We start from the raw sequence: 25,331 nt of genomic DNA, 5'->3' as shown, positions 1-25,331 counted from the left end.
ATAGAGTTAGTTAGTTCATTCATCAATTTCATCATATCATCACTCATCCCCATCTTCGCAAATTAGCCAAAAGTGGCAAGAAAAAAAAGAAGTAAAATAAAGTCAATCAATCAATTATTGTAAGAAGACTCATCCATGTAGGATTAGCATATTTTACTTCATTAAACGCACATTGTGTTGGTCTGATTTTTTTGTATTTGCCCTATTTTGTGATGGGTGTAATGTTCGCAGTTCTGACGTGCCCACATCATTATTGAACCAGCTCCAACTGAGAGTCGGATTCGAATCTCTTGGATGTTCTTTCTGAGTGTCCCTTCATTATTTTCATCATATCACACTCATCCTCATCTTCACAATTAGTAAAAATTGGCATAAAAGCAAAGTTAAAAATAATAAACAAATCATTGAGATTGTCTTTAGAAACTAAACAAAAGAGTCAACGGAACGAACATCTTGAACACATACCTACTCTGAATCTCGTACAGTCGCCTCACTTAGTACTCCGGCAGTTTGTTTCTTTATACAGCACATTTGCAGAAAATACAATTCAACCTACAAATGTATCAATATACGCTGTATAAAACACACCTTATTACTAACTTCCTTGACCCTGTACACGCTTGAAGTAATTTCAAAAAAAAAATGAACATTACATTTGAGCAATTCTAGTGATAAATTCTGACTACTACAACTTACAACTTCCCCCAAGTCATGACAGGCCCGTAGCCAGGCAGGGGCCAGGGTGAGCTGAGCCCTCCTGGCACTGCCATCAGCCCCCTTAACATTAAGCAAAACCATTTGGTGTAATTTGTTTGCACTGAAGAGTAAAAATGTAGACAGCAAATATTTTGCTCACAGCTTTGATGAAGTATAAATTCTCAGAACATGAACAACAGCTAATACATTTGTTCATCTTATTTATAAGAAAAAGTCTAAGAAGTTGCAAGATTCTCATCTCTAGACTCCAGAAAGTTCTTTCAGAGGGGAGCTTCTTTATCGGTACCTTTGCTGCCCCTGTTGCAACTTGTCGTTTAGACAGAAATCTGTCAATTTGATGTCATCATGCAAATTCCCTCCACATCTGCGTCAAAGGTAAACAGCTTCCAAGTTTTCGGAATGAAGGGGAGTTTCATTGCTGTCGCCGGGGGTGGAATGTACTCTGTGGTAGTATGAAGTGTGCTGTAAGGCATGATTTCAGTAGCAGTCAACACTTCAACAATGGATGTTTTAAAAGATATAGAAAAATGTAGTATTTGTATGATATTTCTAAATGTTATATAACTTAATGACCCCTTCTCCCCCACACACATAATTTACCGTCATTTAATACTGTTAAACGTTTGAAAATTGGACTTGCTTTACAAAGCCCCCTGATTACCCGTGAGCCCCTCCCCCCCCCCCCCGGAGATCAATTCTAGCTACGGGCCGGAGTCATGTGCTTTCGATTACATTTTCATTCTTACAATGTTCTGAGAAAAGTGTGTCTGGTTTATGTCCGAACGCAGTCATGCATAGTACAATTCCTTCGTGAGAAAGAAAGAGTATGTTGTGATAATTTCCGCCTCACGTTGTAAGATAACATTTCTTAACATCGGAAACTGTGGTTTTCTTTATGTTAAAAGGGACCTTACCACATCCCTCCTGCGGTTGTTAGAACAGAAACACGAACACATGTATAACCTAATAAGTATTAATGTAAGTTCTATATTGCATATGTTGTAACAGAAATATTTATAATCGTTTTTCCCGAAATACTTATATCCGTCTTTTCCCAATGACGCCAGGGGTCCCGGGTTCGAATCCCAGCCTGGGCATGAATGTTTGTGAGTATCCATTCATCAGTATCATCGCTCATCCCCATCTTCGCAATTAGCCAAAAGTGGCACAAAAAGCGAAGTAAAATAAAGCAAATCAATCAATGAAATATATATTTAACATTTGATTCTTTCTAACATTTCTGAAATTATCTTTAAAATGAAGAAGTAGTAGTAGAATAGCGAGCTTAAAAGCACTTGTAATGTACACTATTGTCATTTCACTGGTTCTCACAATTCCGGTTTTCCGGGGCTGCAATACAGATTGTGACCATGTACGTCAAAGGGGTCCCGGGTTCGATTCTCGGTAGAGGCACATAGTGGTTCGGATCCCACTTTAAACTGTAGGTCCAGTCACCATTAGCCTTACTGTGCATAAAGTGGACTGAAAACACAAACTCAATCAATCAACAATGCAATGTTTGCGAATTCATAAGAGATAAAATAGGTTTGGAGGCAGAGAGAGGGATGGAATATTTTCTGGTGGGTGCAGTCACATATAATATGCCCCTAAGCTCCTTACAAAAATGCATATTTTAAGTTAAAGAGCGTATAGTTATTAATTTTATTGATTGTTCATTGATATGGTTTATTTTACTTCGCTGTTTTGCCACTCCAGGCTAATTGCGAAGGTGAGGATGATTTCTCGTAATATGATGTGCTAACAACTCTGCCACGGAGATCGGCGAGTGTTTATTGTTCTAGTTTGTCTTGTTTGCTCACGAAGGGTCAGGGGTTACAGTTACTGGTTCAGAAGCACTGTAATTCGTGTTGTATTGGTGGGTTTACCCTCTGGATTTTTCTTGATCAGATGAAAGAGACAAATGAATGAATTCCGAGGCGCAATACCTGAATACTTGCATTCCCCATAGGCCATAAGATTACAGTTTTTTGTGTTGGAACGGAGAATTAATTTCACTATTTACAAAATTCAACTATTCTGCAGTATCCTTGTACAGGAAACTCTACAGACATCACTGGGTATTTGGTCAATTGGACAATAACCTTAAGACTGCAAAGGTGGTATATTTTTAATGAATAATTGAGATATTTATCTATGCTTACTAAATTGCTCTCATTGTTGGTTTTTACGGGAAGAGGAGACAAGTCCTTTCAACCTCGGTATGAAATTCTCAACTCATAAGTTCACATGTGGGGAAACAAATAATATTTGTATTTATAAAACTTACAGTGTTTTATCTAGCAAGAAAGGTTCCGGTACGCATCTACTTGGTTTATTATGCTACTCTGTTCATTACAAGAATTATTCAAGTATTGTACTACATGTTCGTAAATGATCGTGAATCTGTAGTTACACACATGATTCTTTCGTTAAAATAAAATATCAATAGTTTTATTCTCACCTGGTACCGCGCACCTTAGCGTAAAGCACTGTATATAACTAACTAACTCTCTAGCATTCTTAAACCCGAAGGTTTAATGTTGCAGCAACACAAGCCTTCCATCTCCCCCTATCCTGGGGAAAATCAATCCAATATTTTCCTTCCTTTAGGTCCATCTCAACGATATCCCTCCATCTTCGTCTTGCCTTCCTACAGGTCTCTTACCATGATTTATTTATTTATTTATTTATTTGTTACTGAACACAACAGGCGAATGCCCAATTACATTGTTCTACATTTCTTATTTATCTTTACACTCAGTATTTCAGATCTTTACCACCATGTACAATATATATAAGATACTGATATAATATATTATAAATTACATAAAATATGGAATAAAATAAACAAGGATAAATCAAGGATAGAAGTTATTTACATTAAAGAAATATATTAATTATGTGTGTAATAAATGACCTGTAAATAATTGACACACTAGAAAGTACGTACATATATGTAATTGAGTATAAACTACGAAAGAAATATATATTTACAAATATTGCGTTTATGTTTACATTGTTGACATTTATTCTTCCATTCCTTGAATAACATTTTTGAATGTCCCAATAGGCATGTGAAATATGTCTAATTTTGGTTCCCTTTCGGAACATCTGTTGTACAGTTCACACATTCTCCTGATAGGTGATTTATTTATGATGTTCGATCTTCTGTTACTACAGTAAAAGAGGCCCCCTTTGAATCGTGTCTTGGAGATAGGAACACGTATGTGTATTTGTTCTAGAAGATGTTCCACTTGAATATTATTGTTCATGATTTTGTATAAGAAACAGAGCAATTGCATCTTCCTTCTTTTGCTGAGAGAAGGCAGGTTGTGGTGTTTACAGAGGGAAGTGTATGATTCGTATCGGGGATATATGCCTGTTTCTTTATAAGTGGCGTACCTTACGAATTTAGACTGTAGCATTTCTATTTTATGCGTGTACTTTTTGTCCTGAGGAGCCCATATTTCTGCTGCATATTCTACTTTACTTCGGACTAAAGCGTTAAATATTATTTTCATTATTTCTTTGTTCATAAACTCTTTACTCATTCTAATTGCGTACCCTAGGTTCCTGTGTGCCTCATTTACGACCCTTTCAACATGTGTTGCAAATGTAAGTTTTGAATCAAATGTAACTCCTAGATCTCTCATCTCGTTAACCCTTTTAATTTTTGTGTTATTTATTTTGTAATCGAATTCAATTTGCTTTCTGTTGCGCGAGTATGTCATCGTGCAGCATTTTTCTATGTTCAGATTAAGATCATTTATTTCGCACCATTTTGTTACTGTATTGATTTCATTTTGTAAGGATTTGCAGTCATCAATATTACAAATAGTCCTACCGAATTTTAAGTCATCCGCGTATAAGAGTCTGAATGAGTCACACAGGTACTTTGGTAAGTCATTGATTAGAATTAAAAATAACAGAGGTCCGAGATTCGAACCCTGGGGGACTCCTGAGAAAACTGCGAACTCTTCTGTTAAAATTCCATTATAAGATACGTTCTGCTTACGGTCTTTTAGATAAGAAGCAAAGAAATTTAGTTCTGGTTTGGAGAGGTCGTAACACGAGAGTTTACTCAACAAAATATCGTGGTTTACTCTATCGAAGGCTTTGGATATATCTGTATAGATGACATCTACTTGCTTTCTTTCTTCTAGATTACTTGCAACGAAATGACTTAGGAGGGATAGGTTCGTAACAGTGGATCTACCCGGGACGAAGCCGTGTTGGTTTGCAGATATTACTGGGGATATGTGTGACAACAATCTTTGATAAATAATACTTTCGAAAACTTTTGCGGGCGCAGACAATAAAGATATGGGCCTATGCTCTTCAATGTTACCGGTGCCACTATTTTTGGGTACGGGACGCACTGTAGATGTTTTCCATTTCCTGGGAAATACAGACGTAGCTAGGGAAAGATTGAATATTTTCATTAAGGGTAGGGCTAATAAGCTTGCACAACCTTTTAACACGTAGGGCGGAATGCCGTCAGGGCCACAAGATTTCTTTGGTTTTAACTTTTTTATTGCCTTTTCAACATCATCAATACTGATTGCGTTTAGTACAAATTCTTCGCCTACGTCTATCTTTTGGTGGTCTTCGATTAAATTGCAGTCGTAATTCGCGGGCGTGCTCTTATAGGTGGAAAGGAAATGCTGGACGAAGGCGTTCGCAATTGCCTCGTCATCGTCTAGTGTAGTGTCATTGTATTTGAGGGGCATGGACGTATTTTTCCTCCCTTTATTTTGGACGAAGGACCAAAAGTGTCTAAAATCGAGTTTTATATAATTTTCTGTTTCTGATATGTAATTCCTGTAAGCTTTTTCAATTTGCCTTTTGGTTATTTTGCGGAGAGTTTCAAACTGTGCACGATGAAAGTTGGTATTACCAATTCCACGTTTCCATTTCTTATGGTGGTGGGATTTGCTTTTAATGTTTTTAATTATGCCACTGGTGAACCAACTAGGATATCGTGATGTTATGGATTTCTTTCTGTACGGGACGGTGACTTCGAAAACTTTATCAAGATTTTCGTAAAAGATATCAAGCGCGTCATTTACATTCTTTTGATTGGATATTTCTTCCCAGTTGATGGTAGCAATTTCACGGTACATTACTTCAAAGTTTGCTTTTTGGAAATTACGCATGCTAATTGTTTTCTCTTTATTTACTTTAACATGCTTCGAAACAAAGAATTCGATGCTAAGTTGGGGGTGATATTCATCCTCCGGTACTAACGTTTCAGTTTCTTTACAGACCGACACGTTTTGGACGTTAGTCAGAACTAAATCTAGTGTTTTGTTGTTGGTGTTTAACACATTGTTTACACTACTTAAATTGTAGTAAGACATAAAGTTGGAGAGAGTTTTAGATTTTTGCGAGCCTTTGCTGAAATCATAATTAGAACCTGTTACTTCCGGCAAGTTAAAATCACCTACGAGGAGTAGGGGAAAGTGGGGCACTTTGCAACATGGGCACGTTGCAACAGTGCTTTTTCTGTTATGTAGGATGGCTCTACTGCGTTGCGCTTACTGTCGTTCCAACACACGTTGGTAGGTGTCTCTGATGAACCGTTCGTTACACCAGTTTTTCAGATGTTGTCAGAGTGGAGGAAGAAAGAAGAATTTTGAGGACGGTGAGTAATTTTTAAGAATCTCTTACAATTTTTAATACGCAATTCCTATAAATGACCACAGGATGCGACATGTGGTCAATTGAAAGCATGTTTATTGAAGGTGTGGAAAGTGATATTGCCATTTATGTTATGCAATTTTTGTGGAGCCAAGAATAGCTTTCTTAATCAAACAAGTCGGCGAGGCAAGTTGCAACGGATGTTGCAACTAACCCCACAATGTTGCAAACTGCCCCATGACAGACCAGCGCTTTAATAAGATGTTGAATGTAATTGTTCACTGTCCCGAATGTGATAAATCGAAATACGGTTTATTGTTTACTAATTTTACAATCTTTTCAAGTAAAAGAAAAATGTGATCGCATATATTTAGTCCTATATTCAGTAACCAACACACATTTTGAATTTTCACTTATTTATTGTTATACAAAATTACACGCACGTCAGTACGGCAAGAGAACACTATATTTCACTTAGTAGTGCTAGATAAATACGTAAATTGTGAATGAATTCTTGTTTATAATCATGTGCATGTAATTTCTAGTAGCAGCACGGAACATTAATATTGTTATGCTTTCTGAAATGGTCTCTTTCGTCTTGCAGATTTATTTCTAAAAAATTGTTCCTTCTTATGTTTCCAACTATTGTTGTCGAATTGCTGTATAATTGTTGCCGTATTATTATTATTATTATTATTATTATTATTATTATTATTATTATTATTTCTATTGTTTTAGGTAGCCTGCAAAATGAGGAACTACAAGAGGAAGACCCAAAAGGGGACTACACCGCCTGATGTGATGGATAGAGCAGCAAATTTAGTCCTGGAACACGAAGATGACAAAAATGTCAGCTTAAGACAAGTGGCTGCAGAGTTCAACATTCATTATTCAACCCTCTCAAGATACATACAAAAGAAGAAATTACAAGAAAGTGGTCCTCATGAGGGACAGAACATAAGTTGTGGTTATGCGAAACCGTGAAAAGTGTTTTCAGAGGAAGAAGAGAATATCTTCAAAATGTACTTGCAGCGTTCCAGTGAGATTATGTTTGGATTAACACCACAGGAAGTGCGAAAATTGGCTCATCTCTATGCAGTTAAGTTTGATATAAGTGCTCCTTCATCGTGGTCTGTAAACGGAATGGCTGGTATTGAATGGGTCACGGGATTCCTACAGAGAAACAAAGAACTATCGGTGCGCTTGCCTGAATCAACTTCTTTAGCACGAATGTCCAGTTTCAACAAAGAAAATGTGCGCATGTTTCTTGACAAAGTTTCCGAAGTTCTGTCCAGAAACAATTATTCATCCTCAAGAATTTGGAACATGGATGAAACTGGTGTCACAACTGTCATGAAACAAAATAAGGTTGTAGCTCGAAAAAGGAACAAAACAGGTTGACATAGTGAGCAGTGCAGAAAGAGGTGAACTTGTGACAGTTGCAGTGGCAGTTAGTGCTCAAGGGACTTTTATACCTCCAATGCTAATATTTTCACGTAAGAACTTTCGGGACCATTTCATTCGAGATGGCCCAACAGACTGCATTGGAGCAGCTACTGGTTCAGGTTGGATGATTGAGGAAACGTTTGTCCAATTCATTCGACACTTCATTTCTCAGGTGAATCCTAAGCTTTAGATGAATGCAAAAATAATAATATTACCCTTTTGTCATTTCCTCCACACTGTTCGCATCGACTACAACCGTTAGATGTCAGTGTTTTTGGTCCATTTAAGAAAGTGTGTGGCCGAGCAATTGATTCTTGGCATAAGAATCATCCAGGAAAAACTCTTACAATCTACGACATACCACAGATAGCTAAAACAGCATTTCTGAAAACAGTTACCCCTACCAACATAACATCAGGTTTTGTTCAAACAGGAATATTTCCCTTCAATTCTGAGGTATTCGAAGAAAGCGACTTTGCGTCGTGTTTCGTTTCAGATCGACCAAATCCAGCACGACAGGTAGATAGTAGGCCTCCCGTATCTGATAGTGATGACATAGTCCAAACTGCCAGGTGCGATGCACTGCCAACAAAATCATCCTCAGGTGATGTTCAAAATGAACATTTGCTTTCGTAAATTGAAATGCCGGGTCCAAGTGGCACACAAATGTCTTCAGTAGTGAGTAGATCTAAAGTTTCCTTCTCTTCTGAAAATGTTCGTCCATACCCAAAGGCTGAACCCAGGAAAACGACGAATCGTAAACGTAAACGAAGTGCCATTCTAACAGACACACCTGAAGGCTTTGGAAGATGCAAAGAAGAGTAGAGCAAAAGAAAAGGGCAAGAAGAAAATTACGTGCAAGGAAACATTATTCCAAAGTTCTTGCAAAGAATATCACTGTTTAGTGTGTGGAGAATCCTACAAAGAAGAAGAAGACTGGGTGCAGTGCAAACAATGCAAAATGTGGTCCCATTGGCTGTGCGCGGAGAGAAATCCTTATATTGTGTGCATTGATTGCAAATAGTGTCATTCAGACAACGCATAATCCCTGTTGCAACGTACCCCAAACACTGTTGCAACTTACCCCATGCATGGGGCACATAGCAACACTCGGACCTGCTTTAAATTAACAGACTTTTCTCACTTGAGGTTCAAAATTAAAATTTCATATTTGTTTCTTAAGTAGCCAAAAGATGTACCATTTCATAGCATATTTGTAACTTGTTCCAACTGTAACAGTTTTTGAATAAAAAAAATTAAACTGAAAAGTGTTGCAAAGTCCCCCACCTTCCCCTATGCGTGAACCGGGAGGACATACAGAATAAATCGCTTCATAAAACGCTTCGTGAATTGAAATAGTACACAAGGGTGGGAAATATACTATGCATATATACAGAGACATAATATCGTTAATTACAGTTTTTTCGAGGACACATTCAATTGGTAGGTCAGCTAATTCTATGGTGGTTGATCTGAATTTGTTTTGTATTCCTAAAATAACCCCCCCTCCATCCTTTTTTCCCAAGGTTTTCATCAGGTTCCCCAACAAGAATCTTGTAAACTCTTCTTTCCTCTCCCATTCGTGTCACATGGCATGTCCACCTAAGTCTTCTTGATTTAATAATTTTAATAATATCTGCATATGAGTACAAATTATGCAGTTCTAATTTATGTAACCTTCTCCAGTCTCCTCATCCCTTTTAGGTCCAAATGTTTTTCTAAGGATTTTATTTTCAAATACTCTTAATTTATGTTCCTCTTTTAATGGAAGGGACCAACTTTTACGTCCACGTAATAGTCTACTATAGGAAAAATTACTGTTTTCTGTATTTTACCTTTTAGTTTCTTAGATACGTATTATACCAGAAGGTAAAGGTTTATGAAGAGAAAAGAAACACGCATTTCCTGAATTAAGTCTGCTTTTTATTTTTTATTTAATATAATTTTTACTTACACACACACACACACACACGTCGAAGAACTATAATTCAACCTGTAAACCGCTTCTGCTGTAAGTCCATGACAGCAGCGTCACCAATGATGGTAGTCGTTTGAAACCATGTAACATTATCTTTAATAGGAATATAAATTACAAATGCAATGTTTTCATGTCTTCACGTTTCGAAAGTTGAGTTGATTTCTCCCTTTATTTGCAGATGCTAATGGAGGCGGAGACCTGCGACTTGACTGCACGCACGAAACAAAACCTGACTCCGTTTGACCTCGCCCAGCAGGAGTACCGCAGGAGGTCTCAGCCTGAGATGTTCAGAGTCTTGACTCAGGAAATGGAGAGGAGGAGGTCTCACGAGCCACGAGCTGCAAGGACTTGAGTCAGGCCGTTTTGTTCGATGTATCGTGACTCATTTATCCATGCACGAGCGAAATGGACTGAAGCTTCTGGTAGATTTGCCATGAACGAAGTTTTTATGTAAGCTCAGTCAACACGTGCAGAACTGTTCTCGCATAAGGGACAAGGTTGTTAATGCTAATTAACTGTATCACCAATGAGTTAATTCTCCCTTTAAGTATTTGTTGTGTTTTTGTAATTTTATGGACAAGTCATGTACCTTTCAACAGTGATAAATGAGTTTGCTGTTATATTTGTAGCCTGACGTGTCTTAGTTAAGAAAATACCGTGCGTTAGTTTTGACTCCTGCCCGAGATAGCGTGTGACTGCAGAACGGCGAGGCACGACGCGGATGCCGGCAGTTTTGACCCGTGACGTCCCGCTTATTTTTACGCATATATCTTTAGCATGCAGAAAATTGTATTTATATTAGATAGCGAGTACTAACCTGTGCTATAAGAGTTGTTCAAAGTGATGGCCATACATTCCCGGCATATTTTGATCAAATTTTGATTGACACGCAAAAGTTCCTTCCGTCATTTTTGTAAGTTATGTTCTTATATTGTTTTTCAGTTTATCTATAGTGTAGGAAGTTGTTACCAAACGTTTTCGTTTCAAGGCGCCCTTTGCGTTTCAAGATTTTTTCCGCGGCGCCCAAGTCAGAATGTAAACCTATCTAACACTTGCAACGCTCTGTTAGTGTGGTTAGGTTGCTTGCCTTAAGTTAAAAAAATAAACACATGTTTCAAATTCAGAAATATTTTACACATAAGAAGTACTAAATAAGCACATACATTGGAATAAGTGTCATTTCAGTGAAATTAATGGAACATTTCGCGGCGCCTCTGTAAGCTATCCACGGCGCCGCATGATTCAGTTTTCAACACGTAAAGATTCTTAGTTTTAACATGAATTTTTCGGCCACTCATTTCAATGGTCACACAATCTTATTGATTGATTGATTTATTTGATGTTTTAAGTCCACTTTTTACACAATAAGGGTAATTTGGACTGGACCTACAGTTTAGAGTGGCATCCGAGCCACTATGTGCCTCCACTGGGAATCGAACCCGGGACCCTTGATTACAAGTCAACAACGCTACCACTGCACCATCGGGGAGGCCCACACACACGCAATCTTATTAAACATATATACACACACACTGGGATTACACAGAAAAAAAACGAACACTGACGTGATCTATGAGACTGGACAAACTTAATAAAATTAGGTTAATCATTGAAGATATTATTATTTACGTACATGCTTTGAAACAATGAAAATTTGGACTACAGAAGCAAATTTTCTTCAGTGTGTGACTGCAGTTGGCCATCACTTTAAACAACTCTTATAACACAGGCTAGTACTCACTATGCAATATAAATACATTTTTTCTGCATGCTAAAGATATGTGCGTAAAAATAAGTGGGCCGTAATGTGTCGAAAATACCAGCATTCGCGCCGTGCCTCGCCGTTCTGCAGTCACGCGCTATCTCGGGCAGGAGTCAAGACGAACGCACTGTATAACAAGTTTTAAAAACATTCTTGATTAAGAATCATAATAATCAACGTGTGATATGAAAACTTTATTAAACTACGGAATTTCGAAAATGAATTGATATAAATATTGAATAGTGACATCATAACTATTATTAGACATTGGTTGTTGATATAAACTTAACAGTGTTGAAGAGAACATGTCATATTGCTTAAGGCTATATTCTTAAGTACGTTGAGAGGTTTGTATTATGTTGAAAGTGCATTTTCAATCACACCTTTGTACAGTATCATGTCCTTCTTTAGCTTTTAGTGAAAGAGCAATAAAGCTGTTGTGTTTTGGAAGAGTATCAATTATAATTTCTGCCGGACATAAAAAGATAGTGCCCAAATTTTTGAAGTTGTATGTTCCTTGTATTACATTTATGGTCCAACTTTTTACAATGTTCAAACTAAAGAAATGCCATTTCAAAATAAAGTTTTATTTTTTGTTTATATGCAACCACAAAGAGGATTTGTTATTGTAGTATTAATGATAGTTTCAAGTATTTCAAGCTGAATATAAATAATAAATCTCCAACATAGACATGAAAAACACCTATTTTCTCTTTCCTACTAATTTTAGAAGAAAAAGGATAATGAGGTTTCTTTGACGTTATTATCTTGATATGTACAAACCAAACACTTAATTTTTTTTTTTAAAAAAAGTGTTTTAAAACCAGGAGTAATTTCTACTGAGAATGCACAGTTTCGCACGAAACAGAAAGCATAGACAATTATTACACTCGCTAAAATGAAATGCACTTTTCTAATTACTTTTGGATAACGCTCCCCAGCTTTATAAACGGTGTTAAAGTTTTGCATTGATATTTTGAAGGCTTTTGTACTTTTTCAAAATTTCCATCAATGTTGCCAAAGCAGCAACATATAATGTAATTACATATGTAATCACCACTACAATAATTGTCATCATTAGTCAAAAATGGCAAAAAATCGAAGCCAAATAATAATAATAATAATAAAGGACTTCGTTAAATTACTGAATTTGTCTATCCTTTTACACTTGGATCTTAGAGAGTCGGTGAGTCACTGTCATCATCTCCAAACCGACGTTCGTTTTGATCACGAAATCAGAAATTTCATGTGTAATAACAACAAATGATTTGTCTTGTTAAATTAGGTTACGGGATTTTATTTCCTACTCGAGAAACCACGAACCTTATTAGCCCTAATGTTAAATGAAAAATTCCGGCAGGGGGACGGGAGTTTTAAGCCCCTTAAGTCGCCCACGATTTACCAGTGATTGCATGCTGCATTGGACTACTTTTAAAAAACTTGGATACCAAAACACTACTACCTAATGGTCTGCGTCTGATTTATGAAACTATAAGGGACGCACACAAATTCTTGGGATTCGAACCCAGAACCTCCCCTCTCCCCTTACAAAGTTTCTCACCGGCATCGTCTCATTAATCGTCTACTCATTTCTATCGTCGCGGTGAGCTCGCAAGTAGAAACAAGCAATGCTAAATATTCACAATTCAATAAATAAACCAATCCACCAGTTTCGCATTTTTGAACGAGGATAAACAGCAGTGGAATATAATCAATAAAAATATTTTAAAATTGTTTATTAGTTATTTTGTTTTCAAAATTCAATTACTTTTGTCCAGCAGAAGTTTCTATGACGCAGGGGGCATCATGTAGGCCTGCACAGATTACTATCCTCCCTGCAAGTTCGCTGGTCTTTCAATTTTTTTTATATGTTACGATGTTCAATTATACTTTCAGCCATGTTTATCCAACATGATAGGGATTAATGACGTCAGCATCTTGATCTAGTGTTAATGTACAAGATATTTTAAAATAATACTAAACATAAAAGAAAACTAATCTTGGTGCCTTCCGTAGAATTACGCATCCTGGTAAAATGTAGTACGGTACCAGTTTCCTTCTAAACTGCATTATATGCATTACTCTTGACAAATTTAAAAGTATTTAAAGGTATGTACACGCAGTGGCCCAGGAACGTTTTTCGTTTGGGGGGGTACAAAATTCAACCTCCACACATACAAATTTCTAAAATTGAATTTCTCATGCATCCCCCCCACATATATATAGGGAGCATGGAAAATTCAATTTTAGAACAGCACACACGATTATTTTTTTTAAAAGTTTTGATAAATAATATTTTTTTCTTAACTTTTTAGAATCTACAGATATTTTTAAAAACAGCTTTCAAAAACAAATAACAAAACATATCTAGACATCGTTATTGGTTCATTTGTAATTTAATTGAACACAAAATCAGAAGTTTGTGATATGAAAGTCAAGAACAAGCACACATCTATTCATTTTAATGCAGAGTGCGATTTGAAGGGGGATGGGAGAAATTTCCCCACACTCTGTCTTTAGCCATTTCAACCCTGCAGGACAAATCCCAACCAGGGACTCACTGGATATGTAAATGGTATTATTAAATATAACATACTTATAGAGTTCCAGTTCATTTCAGATAATTTTAGTCCCATAAAAATATCGTAAGCAATTTGTGGTGGATGTGTACCATACCATATCTAGTCTCTTTGAGATATATTCGTTATTTTCTCAGACTTCTAGAGCGTGTTCCAAAAAGTAGTTATCTATCGAAAACTAAAAACTGTGCCTTGTTGGGCAGATTTCCTTTAATGCACTTAGAGCACTTGTTGAGAGCTGTTGTGCTTGTTGTATCGCTTTAAAAATTGAGTCGTGATTGTTCCCAATCGACTGATAAAACATTTGACATAGCAGTTATTTATAATGGAATGACTTGTACTATATGCTCCACGGCAGCAAGTATATTTCATTGAATTATTTTTCTTCGCTATAATGCCAACTTTGGCTAATCGCGAAGAGAGGTTGGATGTTAATGAAAGAAAATCCAAAGGACTCAGTGTATAAGCAGCCCGTTCTGCTCCGATTGCTGTTACTTGCCAAGTGGCTGGGTAAACACCTCTAACACATTGCCGTCTCACTCAAAGACCTTATGCATACAATCGAAATTATACCAATATCTACAGCTCAATGTGAAAGCGGATTCAGTGCTATAAAACTATCCTCAACTAATCAGAGAAATTATTTAGAACTTGTGATACTTTTAAACTTGCTTTTCCTTACAATTAATGAACCTCCAGTACATTGCTTTGATGCAGAAAAAATCGCAACAAAATGGATCAAATCTAAGCACCACAGTGCTCTTGACGAAGCTATTGGCAAAGCATCGAACCTACAGGAACATCTTGTGTATTCGCCTGACTTATATAATTTTCTTATAGTTTGATTTTATTAATTAACTTGACTCATCTCGATATCGTTATAAGTTAAAATGGAACAATGATATTGCCTAGGCATTAAAACAGGGCGTGACTTGTGATTTATCAGAGGGAGGGATGGACTTAGTGCGTTTCCTATCTCTCAATAGGATTATAGATGTTTGACAATAGTTCACCAGAAACATAGGTTTCCATATTCTCCGCTTGTCTCCTGAATGAAGAGGCCCTTCTCGTTCTTGTTTGTGCTTATTCTCGTTTTGGTCTCGATTCAGAAGTTTGTCAAAACTTGTTTTACATTCACTTTATGCTCAGATAGGGTAATCGGGACAGGATTTACAGTTTAAATAGAAATAGAAGTATCTTACAAATAATTTAATTGATTAAATTATGTGGAATTTTCAACGGATTTATATATGCATAAAATGGGAAAATTATAAATTCTGTTTATAGTGATGGAATATGAAAAGTTTATGTAATTTAATAGGTCGTAAAAATTCCCACAATTTTGTTTCTAACAATTCTGAAAATATTTACTTTAGGAAAACCCTATTTGAAAAATCGATAGGAAGGAAGTTGATCCTATATTATTCTGAAACAAGTTTATATCTTATTAATCAATCGACTACCTCTTTAGAAAACTGTACCCCCCCCCTGCCCTACACAAGCGAAGAGTTAGCCTGCAGCGTGATTTCCTGAAATTAAACTTTATCTTATTCCATCGTTTCACACTCTTTTTAAAACAATTTCCATCCCTTTAAAAAGATTTCCAAGAACACAAATGAAGCGAACTAGTACCACAATGTATAGAATAAGTTTAAAGTGATCTGAATTTTATTGCAAAGGAAGATAATGATTGTAAACAATATAATATTTTTGTGTTGAGCTATTAGGACGTAGGTTATTTTGACAGCAGCACCTTGCGCCTGTAAAATTATTTTAGGGGGGTACAGGGGGTACAACTTGATCTCTGTTCAAGCTCCCACGAGTAACACTACACAATACAGTTTAGATTACATACGAGCCTCGCCAATCCAATCCAATCCTTGACAAATCTACAACTATATTGTAATATTTACGTATGCGTTGTTCTATTGTACCTCACAAAACTAGCATAATCATGTACATCAATCTCAACATCCGTGCGTGAATGTCCTGCTCAGAAATGTTTGGTATGTGTGTTTTAATGTGTGTGTGTGCGTGTGAATGAATGTGTTTTTTCTCTTTCTTTTTTACGTGTTGTCTTGATTTTTTAAAATCTCGTCTTTGTTCTTTCCTTGTAACCATTTTTTTATTTTGTTTTTTTTTATTTTGTCTTTTCTTCTCTTTTTTATGATTTTGTTTATATACACTAGGTAAATGTCAAACGGGGTTAGGTGGGAGAACAGCCACAGCCTGAACCTCGCCCTTTAATAAAGAAAATTTGAATTTGAATTTGAATCTACGAATTTAGAGGGTACTGTACCTCTCGAAAACTTTAGGGGGTACAATATACCCTGTAACCCCCGTTCCTGCGCCACTGTGTACACGCACAACGAAGGGAGTTTGATCACAGTTTTCAGATGATATATCGGCTCAAGCAACAGGTCATTTCGTTTATTATAAGTTATAAACTTATAACTTGAGGCATTTATATCATCATTAGCTCGCAATTCTAATCCATATACATTTTTTACCTCATATGGGTACATATTTTTTTGTTCCGTATCGTAAGTAAATGCTTCAACATAATTTCAACTTCTTTACATGTACTTGAAATTGCATTGCATTTACAATATGCGTAAATATTCCCCCACATTTTCTCAATTCGAACACATTGTCACACTTTACTGACAAATATAAACAATCATTGTATTTCATTTCGTATGGCCGTAATGGTAGCGAGACTATCGCTCCTGTGGTTATTTTAATGGTTTGAAACATCTGTACCATCAGAGTAGTGGTTTATTTTCTGGCATTTATATGCTCTAGATTACAACATGCATTAAAATCATAAAGTTAGTCAAATCAACCTCACTTCTTTGTTGGGGTGTTTTGCAGGTCATATGTAGGAAGAGAAGGGATTACCACAATCATAATCAGAAAATATCTGGTTGTAAAACAGAGCTGGAGTGAAACACATATTCTATGAAAATCTAATTCCAGCAACGAAACTTACATTTTATGTCAAACTTCATCTCTGATATGCGTCTCTCGATCGTGTTCTTATCTTCTTCCGTTATTCCAGTGCAAAATAAGATTTCGACTTCCCGTAAGTTATTGTCAGAGTTAAGTAGGCTCATGATATGTTGTCTTCTCAGGCTCTCGCAGTTTACCACGAAAAGTCCTCGTAAATCCCTCCAGTAGTTCAATGCCGTCACTTGATCCAACACATTCAGGTCTACAGAAATGTTGAAGAGCTTTATGATGGTGAGCAATCGCGAGGTCAGTATGGTTGGCCACAAAATGCAGGGGAAGTCTATTTGATTGCAGACGCACAGATCTCGAAGGTTAATCAGTTCCGTCTGCTGAAATTCTTTTGGACGAACAACCTCGTGCGTCAATGATACATCGTACAAGAAGAAACCCATCATGTTCGGGCAGTAGAACACAATTAACTCTGCGTCCAAAGATATGAAGTTGTTGAGTTCAAGGGTTTTTATATTTCTCCCGTGTTTCTTCAGGCACGTGTACAACTTCCTGTTCATGTCTACGATGTTGTAGTTCGCTGACACAGTGAGTCCCTGGATATGATCGAGAGTGTACAAGATATCCAAAACATGATGTGCTGGAGGAGGACCATTGAAGTTGTAAGTTACACACACCACGCCTATTCTCGGACAAAGGCGCACTGCCAACCGAACGGCCTCGAGGACATCTAATTCGGTCTTAAGGATTTCCTCAGTGGTCGAACGCTGAAGAAGATCATGGATGTCCCACCTAACATAGTCGAGGTTCCTCAGCTCGTAGCGAGGACGCAGCATGGCTTCGTCTGTATTCTTATGCAGGGAATACAAAGCAGACAACAGGTGTCTGTGACGGAGGACTCTGATCCGTGGATAAACGACAAGAAGTTGTTGAATTTCCGCAGGCGACAAGGGTATTCCCGGAAGATAGAGTTCAACAGGTATCAGCGAACTGGCGACACTCGTGACTGTTGTCAAGGGAATCGCATCGCAAAGCCGACATCCCACGCTGAGTAAATGCTCCTCAACTATCTTCCTGGAGGAGTCCAGCAGTCTAGGGGGCCATAGGCGTCTCAGATCTTGATTGTACACTATCAAATGATGTGGGTAATGTATAAATATAACCTGAGAAAGACGAGGCATGTTCAGTATGTTGCTTATGCTTCCTTGGGAATCGGTTTTGACGAGCACCAGCTGTTTCAAATTCTTACACCTAACAGAGAGCAAAAGAAAATCCTCTGGTTTGCAGAAAATGGTTCCTCGTGTGACTCGTGGCGTGAAAAGCAGCCTCTCATTTGTTGCGCTTTCTCGAAGTATTCTGTTGAAGGACACGCAGCACTTAATAATGGCAGCTTCCATGAGGTCGCTGATTACGGAGCCTGGAAATCGATCCATGATCCACTCTCTATTAGCGAATGTGATATCAGGAGCTCGCAATTTTTTTAGCATCGACAGTGTAGCGTTCAGGCTATTAACATACAGGGATAAGGGAGATGTGTCCATTTTTCTCGGCATTCTACTGGAACCTGCAATCAAAAAACACACCCCATTTTGGAGCCAGCTACAATTCCTAATCCCCATTTTGTTATGTCATTTTTTATTCCAAACATTACGATTGATTGGCACATTCTTTGTCTATGTCCATAACACCGACTTTGTACTTTCTTTCCTAAAAACAATTCAACTCAATCAATCAATAATTCAATATTTATTACTTTATTTTCGGAAAATAATTCAAGCAGAGCAGTGTGTCCCTTGTCTGTCCTCACAAAAATATCCATTCTCAATTATTTTTTTAAAATAGATACAGAGAAATAAGTAACAAAAATATCCATAAGTTTTCTTCTCTAACACACCTATCCGTTTAATAGATATGCTACTTACTGGTCTTTATTAAAGGTAACTTGAAAACGACAAATTTATTTCAATCTTGGAAAGTAGTTTCTCTTCAATTTTGACTAAATTTGTAAAAAAATGACTAAATCTACTTCAAACTTGAGAAGCAGTAATTATTCAATTTTGACTAAATTTTAATGAAAAAATAATAAAACCACCCCAGCCTTGAGAAGCAGTAATTATTCAATTTTGACTAAATTTTTGTAAAAAAATGAATAAATCCACCACAATCTTGAGAAGTAGTGATTATTCAATTTTGACTACATTTTAGTCAAAAAGTGACTAAATCCAGGTCAGGCTTGAGAAGCAATAATTATTAAATTTTAACTAAATTTTAGTCAAAAATGAATAAATCCACCTCAGGCTTGAGAAGTGATGATTATTCAATTTTGACTACATTTTATTCAAAATATGACTAAGTTGATTTCTTGCATTTGACTATATAACTCACTGAAATGAAATGACTAAATGCATGTAGTCACTTTTGACGAAAATCGGGTCGGTGCTATTTTGAGTACTTGATTTAGTCAAAAGTTACTAAATTTTGCTCGTTTTTGACTACGTCGTTTTTACAGTGTACTACAAGTACAGTTATAATCTTTTCAAGGCCATTATGACCATGGGCTTCGAGAGGGGTGATCGAACAGATATAAATCATCAGGTTGAAGAGAACGTTGATGTTTAATTCAAGAGATATACCTTGGTCTCTACCTTTGTCACCTGCCAAACGACTGAGAAGAATTGAACTATGATTGTTTGAGTCTGCAGTGCACTTCGACAACTTCCTAGGATTATCCACATACATAATATCCATCTCTCTCATAAATGGTCACTGCCATTAAGAAACGGAAGATTTCGAACAGCTACCAAAGAGTGGTTCTTTTCGGCAGGGAAAATACGTTGTCACGAGGACGGTTGATAGTCTTAAAACTCGAATTGGAAAATAAATAATAATAAATAGAAACAACACCTCAAATATGAGGCTCAGAAGCATGCCAACAATATACAACAGTCAACAACCGACTCTTCAAAATCGCAGTAATCCAGGTCCTGTGATAAGTTCGTCTTGTACACTAATTTTGTGTTGATTAATACAAATTAGACCTTGTAAGTGAAAAAAAACTCTGAGCCATTCAGGAATGGTAATACCATAACAAAATCTTTGAAAGGCTACAATAGCTTCATGACTGCAATGAAGGAGAAATTGATATATTGAGAAAGTTCTACGTTACGTTCACTAGTGCACACATATAATCAAATCAATATTGTTGTGTCAGTTTATTTTATTCTGCTTATTTTATGATAAGTTAAGATTAATTAAAGAACAAATACAATGAGATGCGAATCACCTGTCCGGGAATTGAATCCAGGACCCTCGAAATCCTGTGGTGGATCGAACAAGAGAGAGAGAAATGTAAGAGGAAACATATCAACCCCATACTATAGAGCGTCTCAACCTTAAAAGTCAGTATGGGTTAAATGGAGCGCGGCGTTGCCAGATCAACAAACGGAGTCGCATCGAGTCGCTGTTAATGATTGCGACAAATTTACTTCCTTAATATCGTATAGGATATCATCAAAATCTATGTATTTGATGCATTTTGGAAAAAAAACGATAGTTACCTCAAGATTTGCATGTAAATGTTTATATTTCGACGTAACTATTTACAATTTTACATTTGCAATGTATATGTACTACACGACGCAACTATTGTAACTTCTTTCGTTGAATGTTGTATTCTTTACATAAACAGAATTTTAAAAATGAAAAAACAAACATTAAGATACATTTTTTACGGAAAATAAAGCACACTGCACTTCCTACGAACCGGGGCACCTGCCTGCAACTGAATTGTAACCTTGATGGCACGCAATGAATTTCATACGCGAGACAGCCCGCATAAACAAACTACAATTGTGGAATAAATAACCTAATAACCTTGTAAATAACGGTGGTGTGGAGTAACAATGCATTCTAAAAATAACTTCAAACAATGGTCAACACTTTTCTCGCTTGGTATACATTTATATCGCGACAAACCGAAAAGTTTCTCGCTAACCAACTTTTTCGTGTTACGGTCTGATGATTTATACAAAATATCCAATGTGTATATATATATATATATATATATATATATATATATATATATATATATATACGTATAACTATATAACTCTCCTCGTAAGCAAATTAATTCACTCAGGCGAGGAATATCATATCTACAAACATCATAGATCCCGTTGAAAAAAAACTGGCGAAGTTGTTCAAGCGGTTTGATATTTATGGCTTTTGAAGTATTTACTAGAAAAAAAATTAAGCGTTTTGCAAAATTGCATAATTATGAAAAATTCAGATCACATGAATTTATGACAGGTTATATAATGCCGTCAGTAAATAGAGCATAAAAAACTCTCCAGGATAATGATTTCACTGAAATTTTTTACTTTTACATTTTGTAAATGTTGTAACATCTAGCAACGCAGCGGTGGTAGAGAAGGACAGAGCTATTGGCAAAACTCATATATTAGAGAGAGAGGGAAGTACTCCATTTACTTCCATACTGACTTTTAAGGTTGAGACACTCTATTGACGGTGTTAAAGGCGGAGCTACTGCGGAGCATGCGCACTTGTCTGGTCCCCCTCGAACATCCGGTTACGCTTAAGGTGCTATGGACGTTAATATGAAAGAGCAAGGTGGAGATTCTTTTACAAGCAAATAGGGTGTCAACTGTGTAGGATATGGTTTCACAGTTCGATCGGGAACAAATTTATTGAGTCGAGTATCACTTCGTAGGTTTCCGAAGGACGTAGAGAGACGAAACCTGTTGATACAAGCAGAACGAAGAAAGGATTGGTACCCGGAAAGTATTTGTACGACCTGCATTTTGTTTAGCATGTTGATCGTTTATCTGCGTATTGTGTTGTGGTGAAAAGCACGCCTCTTAGTGAGGTTTCAAACCGAAGCGACACGCGACAGCCCCTTTACTCTAAAGGAAACAATTCACCTTGCATACGAGTACAACAGACCGAGGTGACACGATGCATGGTGCTGACAAAACAATAGTCCAGTCCAAGCGACACGTGCATTTTCTCCTGATGAATTGGTTCGAAAGGAAGCTTTCAGGCTGCAGCGATACATGTTTCTTGGAAACCAACATTCAAAAATAAAAAACACCTTCCGAATTAAAGGGACACGACAAATTGGAGGTGTCGCTTGTCGCTCGGACTGGGCCGTTTTATCAATACCGTGCATTGTGTTACCCCGGCCTGTTATTTGCGCAAGCGTGGATGGTGAATGATTTGCTTTAGATCCAATGCTTCTGTGCGAAATCCCGATATCGCTTGTTGCTTCAGTCTGAAAACTCCCTTGTTGTTTGAAGTATATTCGTGAAAGTGAAAGTGGCAAGCCATATCATAGGTTTTCCCTAAATCTCTCAGGCGGAAAGGCGACGTTGAAAGCACATATATTTACTTTAGCATTTGTTATGTGTCATTACTTCTGCAGATTTGTTGGCAAAGATTCACTTAAGCTTTACTTTACTTTACTCTACTTTACTTTATAATATAATAATATCACTAGTTTTATACACTTATCTTTCCCTCACTTTTCTATTTACAAAATAATTGAATATATCTAAACTTTTGTACGTTTTGAGTTCGTCGTGCGTGTATATGAGACACTTGTATGTAGTATGCTATACCATAGAATAGTTAGGGTACAACTGGCGGCCACAAAGACACGTCATATTTTAATAATCTGCTCTGCAGTTGATCATCCAACGGATTCTAGACATCCACTCCTTCATAGTAGAACTTTAACAAATACCTTTCTTGACTATCGTCGCACATGAAAACAAGCGCTCATTTCTTACTTCGTATGCCGGTGAATCTGCACTGGCAACAACGGGGACTGACCTAAACCGGAAGTTCCGGGGGGACCGGGCAAGACCTCACCAATGTTTATGTTTACATTTTTAACACGGTCTATAGCCTGTGATTCCTCATAATAAATTCCTACACTACTTACATTTTATTAAAGATCTCGCTTTGCAAAGGATCTGCGTTCGATTCCAAGTGAAGGCACATTGCACAGTAGTTTGAATTCAACTTGAAACTGTATGATGTCCAGCCCAGGTTTACATATCTGAGCATAAAGTGGACTAAAAGTTAACTATGTCGCACATTGTCTTTGGCTAATAGGGTGTGATTGCTCGTAGTATAATTTTACCACCGTGGTAAATTCACCTCTACGTGCACAGGATTTTTTGCCATGGTCATCATGTGTATAATTAGACATAATTTACCCTACACTCTAAAGACAGTGTTCTTATACAACATACTTTTTTGATATATTGGTACTAAATTTCCATCCTACCTGTAATTGTTTTCAATGACAAACACAGCTACTACGAAACAAGTCTGTATTGTTGGTTTCACAACTTTTTGTTGCGGATATTCTAACATGCTGATCAGTTTTATGCTTTGCGGGCAGAAGGAAATCTTGAACTCTAATTTGAATGTATTTCATGCAAATGCAAACAGGGTGATGATAGTTTATTAAGTGACATTTCCAGGAAAATTCATCATAGATTCATCAATATAATAAATTAATGTGTGTAATCTCTACAAATGTGCAGGTATGATAATAGTGGATGCCTAGGGAGCAAAAGTTGTGAAAAGTTGGGGGCAACTGCCCCCCCTCGCCCCCTAATCGCCGCCACTGTGGACAGAGTAGGAGATGTCGAAAGGATAGAGCTTAAAGCATATCGCCCACTGAGACGCGGCAACAGAACTTCTGTTGTCTTCTTCTATTGAAATCAAATCGTATAAGGCCCACTACGGCGAAACGCGCGGAACCGATACTCTGAATTTCTGTGTCAGACGTCTGCAGGATTTCCAGGGTGGGAATTTTTGGTCCCGTTTCCAAATGCCCTCTCGTGTAATTCCGCGTCTCTTCGTTTAGCTCCGGTAAGCGTCATGCTCGGCCCCTCTGTAGCCGAGCATGGAAAATGTTCCGCTCGGCGGCGTGTTTCTGAGCATGGCGGCGCGGTACATGGGCGGACTACCCTATGAAAAGCAGATGGAATTTTCCACTCAGCAGTCCGGGATGGCGCGTTTCCGTGTAGTGGGCGTTACACCATTTGATTTCAATAGAAGCAGACAATAGAAGTTCTGTTGCCGCGTTTCCTCGCGTCTCAATGGGCGATATGCTTTAAGCTCTACTTCCACACTCTCTGAAAAAAAATCCTGCAAACTGTGTGTGCATATATACAGTGGACATAATAAGTGAAATTATTGTGAATCTCTGTCTGAGGAGACCCTGTTAGAGGGTGTAAACGTTACGTTTTAATGTATTTTTTTCCTACAATAAATTTTGCCTTAGTCAGCACTTGATTGTTTTATTAACATGGAAACAAGGCTAAACAGTGTTACCAGAAAACTACTGCATGCATTAACGTACAGTATGACACATTTTTAAAACTAAACAATTGTAGACTACATCTTTAAAAGAACACACAGTACTACACGTATTTAAAGAAGGCTGTACTGTATTCTAGAGTAGAAGAAATCAATAATCAATCAGAAATCAATCTCGCCAATTAAACAAGCAATAACAACGTCCGCACAACAATACGTCCACTGCTTAACTGAAAATAGAGAATTTAACAAAAACTGGAAGAATCCGTCGCGACAAGTGCCGTATGAGGCACTTCCTCAGCTAAGCGCCTGGTTAAATCGACGACCGGTTGAAGCGACACCGGTTAAGAGGGCGCCCACTGTATAGGCTATATATACGAGGGGCGTTCAATAAAGATGTCCCAAATCACTTACAGTAGTCGTACAAAGATGAAGGTGCATGTGAATAAACATGCACCCTTACGTGGAACACACTGTAATTTGTAGCCATGAATTAATAACCATTTTTGTTTTACGTCTGTAATGTTATCAGAAGGTGTGAGGATGAAGCCAGTGGAGTACAGATAATTTATCAGGTTCTAGTTTCTCTAATCCAACACACTCCCAACACCATTTCCAGGAGATGACGACGCTGTACGGCGCAGATGCCTCATTCTTTAAGGACATAAAGCACCTGCATAACAATTCAAATTTGGTCGGACATAGGTGGAAAAGGCTCCTGTTCCCTGTGGACCGGGATGGTGTGACAAGTTGACAACGTCAATAAAATTGAGGGTGCAATCGTAGAAGATCGCCTCATAAGCACTCGGGAACAAGCTGTCAGAGTCAAGAATAGTATGAAGTCTGTGGAAAAATCATCATGGGCCACCTGTATACAATGAAGGTTTCAGCTCGT

The 25,331-nt window shown here is 37.3% G+C and overlaps 1 protein-coding gene across 1 annotated transcript in view; it reads left to right on the top strand.

Moving 5' to 3' along the window:
• LOC146005428 (uncharacterized) overlaps positions 1 to 12,228 on the top strand; it is a 70,182-nt gene extending 57,954 nt beyond the window's left edge. Inside the window, exon 2 of the mRNA XM_083144670.1 lies at positions 9,960 to 12,228. Within this exon, the coding sequence (XP_083000796.1) occupies positions 9,960 to 10,133 (174 nt within the window). The 3' untranslated portion in view covers positions 10,134 to 12,228. The remainder of the gene's footprint in view (positions 1 to 9,959) is intronic.
• Positions 12,229 to 25,331: the final 13,103 nt, after the last annotated feature.

The sequence above is a fragment of the Lepisma saccharinum genome, chromosome 23, assembly GCF_977018435.1.
Source record: "Lepisma saccharinum chromosome 23, izLepSacc3.1, whole genome shotgun sequence".
NCBI classification, from domain to species: domain Eukaryota; kingdom Metazoa; phylum Arthropoda; class Insecta; order Zygentoma; family Lepismatidae; genus Lepisma; species Lepisma saccharinum.
This window is presented reverse-complemented; position numbering and strand designations above follow the sequence as displayed.